We start from the raw sequence: 4,432 nt of genomic DNA, 5'->3' as shown, positions 1-4,432 counted from the left end.
AACGTCAGTCGCAAACGTCGCTTGAGATACAACCTAACATTGGCTGACGACGACGTCGCCCACGAAATGCTCGACGAGGGGGGAGGGGGGAGACATGCAGGTTACTGTTGTAAAGCCTATTTCCATTATTGAATCAGTGTTTCTAAACGGCAAAGTTAGCGGGGGCGGCCAGAGATCGATGAAGGCTGCTGCTTCGTCACCCAGTGCTGGCGTTAGACAGGACTCGCAGTCTAACCTCCATGACGACCACGCCGAAGAGAATGAGTTAGGCTTCGCAGCGTCTATTGTTACTGATGCTAGTATTGGGTCTTCACGAGACACGCGAGCTCACGGGGAATGCGAGTCTGGGCCGTATCGGATGTCGGAGCACGAGGAGCAGCAAACAGCCGATTCTGGGAACATTAGTTGTGTTTCACAAGTTCACGAGCTTGTGATCAGTGCGCACGAGCTGAATGACGATTGTTCAACTGCTTGTGTCAAAACGAAAATTGACTCTAATAGAAAAAATACTTGCAGCGAGAGCGAGAATAACATTACAGTGTCCTCAGAATTTATGAAACTTGACCCAGATGTGAGGAGAGTGAACGTTATAGATCCAGAGACTGGGAACGTGTTTCTGCCGTCACTGTCCACCCACACGAGTGCAGACGATGACCAGTTAGTGTCGGCGAAAAATTGTAAAGGCAAAGAGTGCTTCCAACGAAAACAAGGGGAAATCTACATGCCAGTTTTCTAGAAATGATTCATCGGAAGTAGATTACGAGTCAAAACAGTTTGTTTCCAGTGACGTTGTTTGTAATCTTGTAACTAAAGATGAGTATAATGTAGAGAACAATTCAGTAGAACTTATTCAAAATGTTGTAAGACAATGCAAAGTTCCTGGTGATAAATGTAATAGTGAAAACAATAATTCCAAGTCGGATCAAAAACCTAAAATGTCCAGGTCGTTGTTAAAGAAAACTTCTAATCGATCCAGAAGTGAAAAGATGCGAGTTAAGTTTAGTGAGACTATGACCGTGTTTTCGGAAGAGTTTTCGAAACCACAGAAAGTAACTATACAACCAATAGAGTCATTCCTTAATGATACGTGTCTAGTGTACGAACCTCCGCCTCAGTATCAAAACTCGTTGAATCTCAAACCTCCAAGTGAATATCGAGATACACTGGACATTGCCACGTCATTTTTTTTAAATCGAGAACCTGGTTCAACACTCGTAGAAGCGACCTCATTTTTGGCTTCCAAAAACGAGAATAATTCGGAGATGATTAATGGGAACCATGAGGTTAAAGAGGAGTCAAGTAGGGAAAGTAGAGCCTCTCGAGCGTTAAGTGGACTAGTGAAAAGTACAGATGTGGTTAGTATCACAGGCGACAATGAGGAGAAGTCTGTTTCCGTGGGTAGAGAACCACTTTGTGATCTTTTAAACAAAGACGCGGGAAAAGACGAAAATGTGGGAATCTTTAGTAGTGAGATTGAATACTTACAAGGTATTGGTACTTTGCCTTTTAAAAGCTTAAGCACTCATGACAAATTAATTGAAACATTAGATTCCAGATCTCAAACAAAATTGCAGGACGCTTTGCCTGCAGATTCGGAGTTTGTTACCATGCCTTCGGCACCAGAGAGCCAGCTTCCCGGCCTCTCACCTCCACTGAGTCAGCTCAGTGTGGACCTGGTCCAACATAGAAAGGAAGATGAGGATTGGCGGGTACAGCTAAGTCCACTTAACTCCGTTCAGGAAACGGACAGTGACTCCAGTGTTTCTTCCCAAGACACCATCATCATGATGACTTCAGAAGAAAGTAAACGCAATGAAGAACGTATTCGTGAAAGCTTCCGACGCTACGAGGAACTTCGGAGACAGATTTTAGGCCAACATATGAATGACAAGCTAAGGGAGATTCTGGTCTGTAGTTCTCCACAAGACAGCGAGGACAGCAAATCAACTGGCTCTTCTTCATCTCTCAGTGATGACAAAGGTCCAGAAGAGTACACCACTAGACAATGTCAGGGGATCAACAGAACTAATTCTCAAATCCGTCAGGCTTTAGAAAGAAGTGCGTTGCGTCGAAGCTTACAAAAGAAAGCTGAAGTTCGGAAACGAGTTGCGCCATCTAGTGGTGGGATGAACCAAAGAGGTAACTCGGAATCATCTTCTAACATTTCTTTGGTGGAAAAACTTAGGTGGTTGACAACCGTAAACTCGAAGGAATACAGCGAAGAAGAAGTGAACGAAAACGAAGAAGAAGAAGAAGTGAACGAAAACGAAGAAGAAGATCACGTTGAAATGTTTCATTCATCGAATCTTCATTATGAATCCTCAGTGCCCCAGCAATTGAGAAGTTGGAACTTAATAGACGATCCCTATTTTAAAAAGACAGAACAACTACTCCCTGCCATTCTTAGGAAGAAGAGGCAACTAAATGTACAAAAGTGTTTGTACACGAAACCATCGTCACTTGGAAAGGAGCGGGAAGATCTTTCTAGCCGGGAAAATAGGTTAGCATCATTGGTCATTCCTGACGACCTTCGCGATTGGAAAATAGGTTCTAAACTAGCGAAAAACAAACTGAAATCATCCATAAAAGATTGCAATAATCACTCCTATACAGTATCACAAGAGAGCGTAAGTTGTGACATCCATAAATCACGTGTACCCCCTCTAGTGTCGGCTCAAGGTATTAAAAAGGGTGTCTTCATCAATGGTACATCAGATGAATTAGAAGTCTTTGTAAATCAAGATCTGAATAGGATTGAGCGGCTCCGTAAACGGTATAGCTTATCAGAGGAAGACTCAGACTCCACATTTGGATTTTCTCGGAGACCGTCGGTCAGAGGGATTCGACCCCGCTTTGGCTCCACCAATGAAATTTTGAGACAAATGCAGCTTCAACTTCAACCACCTAAATTAGCCAATCCAAAACACACTGGCAGTCATGTAACCTGGCCATATATGGATGTTGAAAGTGCAAGCCAATCAGCACAAAGACGAGTGCCAGGGGTGATTCTGTTAAATGTTAAACACGAGGAAAGAATAAATGGACTAGAACTGATTCCTAAGTTGTATAGTAGTCTACCACCAAATCCAGTAAGGTATAACCACGTGCGTGGTAGTACCAGTAATCTTGTATCCCAGCCACATACTCGGAAGTTTCAAGAAAATACGTTTACCGAATTGTCTCAAAACGGCGTTGCGGCTTACAACCAAGATAGCAAACCAGTGAGGAAAGAAAGGTTGGTTTCTTCCTATAAAGGCGAACGAGGTACACCAGAAGGCGCTAGTACATCACCAAAGGTTTCTTCGGACTCTGTGTATCACAGGGCGCCCTCCCATGGGATATCGAAACCAGCCAAACAAACCGGTGTAATATATTACACCATGAATGTGTGAAGTGGGACAAAAAAAAAAAGAAGGAAGACTAGTTATAAGGTTAACTGTGATATAAAGTGACGTAAGAATGATCACGTGTCTAGTTTATTCTCGAAAATCCACAAAAGAACAGCATTGTTTGTATAAAAGTGTATATATCATGCAAACGAACGATGTAAATCCAGTGCAGAGTTGTTTGGTGACCATAGTTTTTTTATTCTCACTACAAAAAAAGTTTGTTTTTTTTTAAGTTTCCAAAGACCTGTTCTTTATTTCAATGTTTTCTGAATAAAAATATATTCAGAGTATAAAACTAAATATTTTTTAGAATATTCAAATATCAATGCGTTGATTAGTTGTTGTAATTGCGTGTTCTTGTGATGTTTTTGTCGTACGTTATATAGATGCTGAAAAGTTCAAACAACAACAGTGTTCACAGTATTTAAGGAATTAGATATATCTTGTAAACGATATAAAATGTACACGTATATATATGTATATATTTATACACACAGGTTTTCTCTTGACAGCTTATAGTTTTCCTTATATATAGGTGTGTATATAAATGTTTGGATGGAATGACTAGTCTTTCATGTTAATGTCTTTATAAACTGATCAAAAAATATAACCATATTTACGTTATGACTTGATTTCAAATTTTACCCCTTCACCAAACTGCCTTTTCAAAATTTTTTTTAAGGATTTTTTCTCGTTCAGGATAAGCGCCACGTGAAGAAACGGAATGGATTTTTTTTTTACAACCGCTTAGTGAAAAGTAGATTATATTTTAATAATCCAGGAAAAACTTCAACTTTTGTGAAACGAAATTTTTATAAATTTTGCTCTGTGGTTCAAACGCTTACACCGAAGTTTATTTGATAAGTTATCTACAAAGTTATAAATGCGCAAACAAAATTTATAATTGGGCTTCTGCGCAACTAGTAGTCCAAAAAATTTATCAGTGATCTAGCATAACAAACTGAATTCTGGGTACAGATAAAATTTTCAGTATAGATAACAACGTACAACCACAACTGACTTAAAAAAAAAAAAAAAAAAAA

The 4,432-nt window shown here is 40.0% G+C and overlaps 1 protein-coding gene across 1 annotated transcript; it reads left to right on the top strand.

The window, feature by feature from the left end:
- The first annotated feature begins 909 nt into the window (after positions 1-909).
- Positions 910-4,426, top strand: LOC111083478. The gene has a single exon (XM_022380025.1). The coding sequence runs from the start codon at positions 936-938 to the stop codon at positions 3,390-3,392; it is 2,457 nt and encodes an 818-aa protein (XP_022235733.1). The 5' UTR covers positions 910-935; the 3' UTR covers positions 3,393-4,426.
- The last annotated feature ends 6 nt before the right edge of the window (positions 4,427-4,432 follow it).

Source organism: Limulus polyphemus, unplaced genomic scaffold, assembly GCF_000517525.1.
Source record: "Limulus polyphemus unplaced genomic scaffold, Limulus_polyphemus-2.1.2 Scaffold9711, whole genome shotgun sequence".
Taxonomy (NCBI): domain Eukaryota; kingdom Metazoa; phylum Arthropoda; class Merostomata; order Xiphosura; family Limulidae; genus Limulus; species Limulus polyphemus.
Note: the sequence above shows the minus strand (reverse complement) of the source record. Positions and strands in the feature narration are given on the sequence as shown.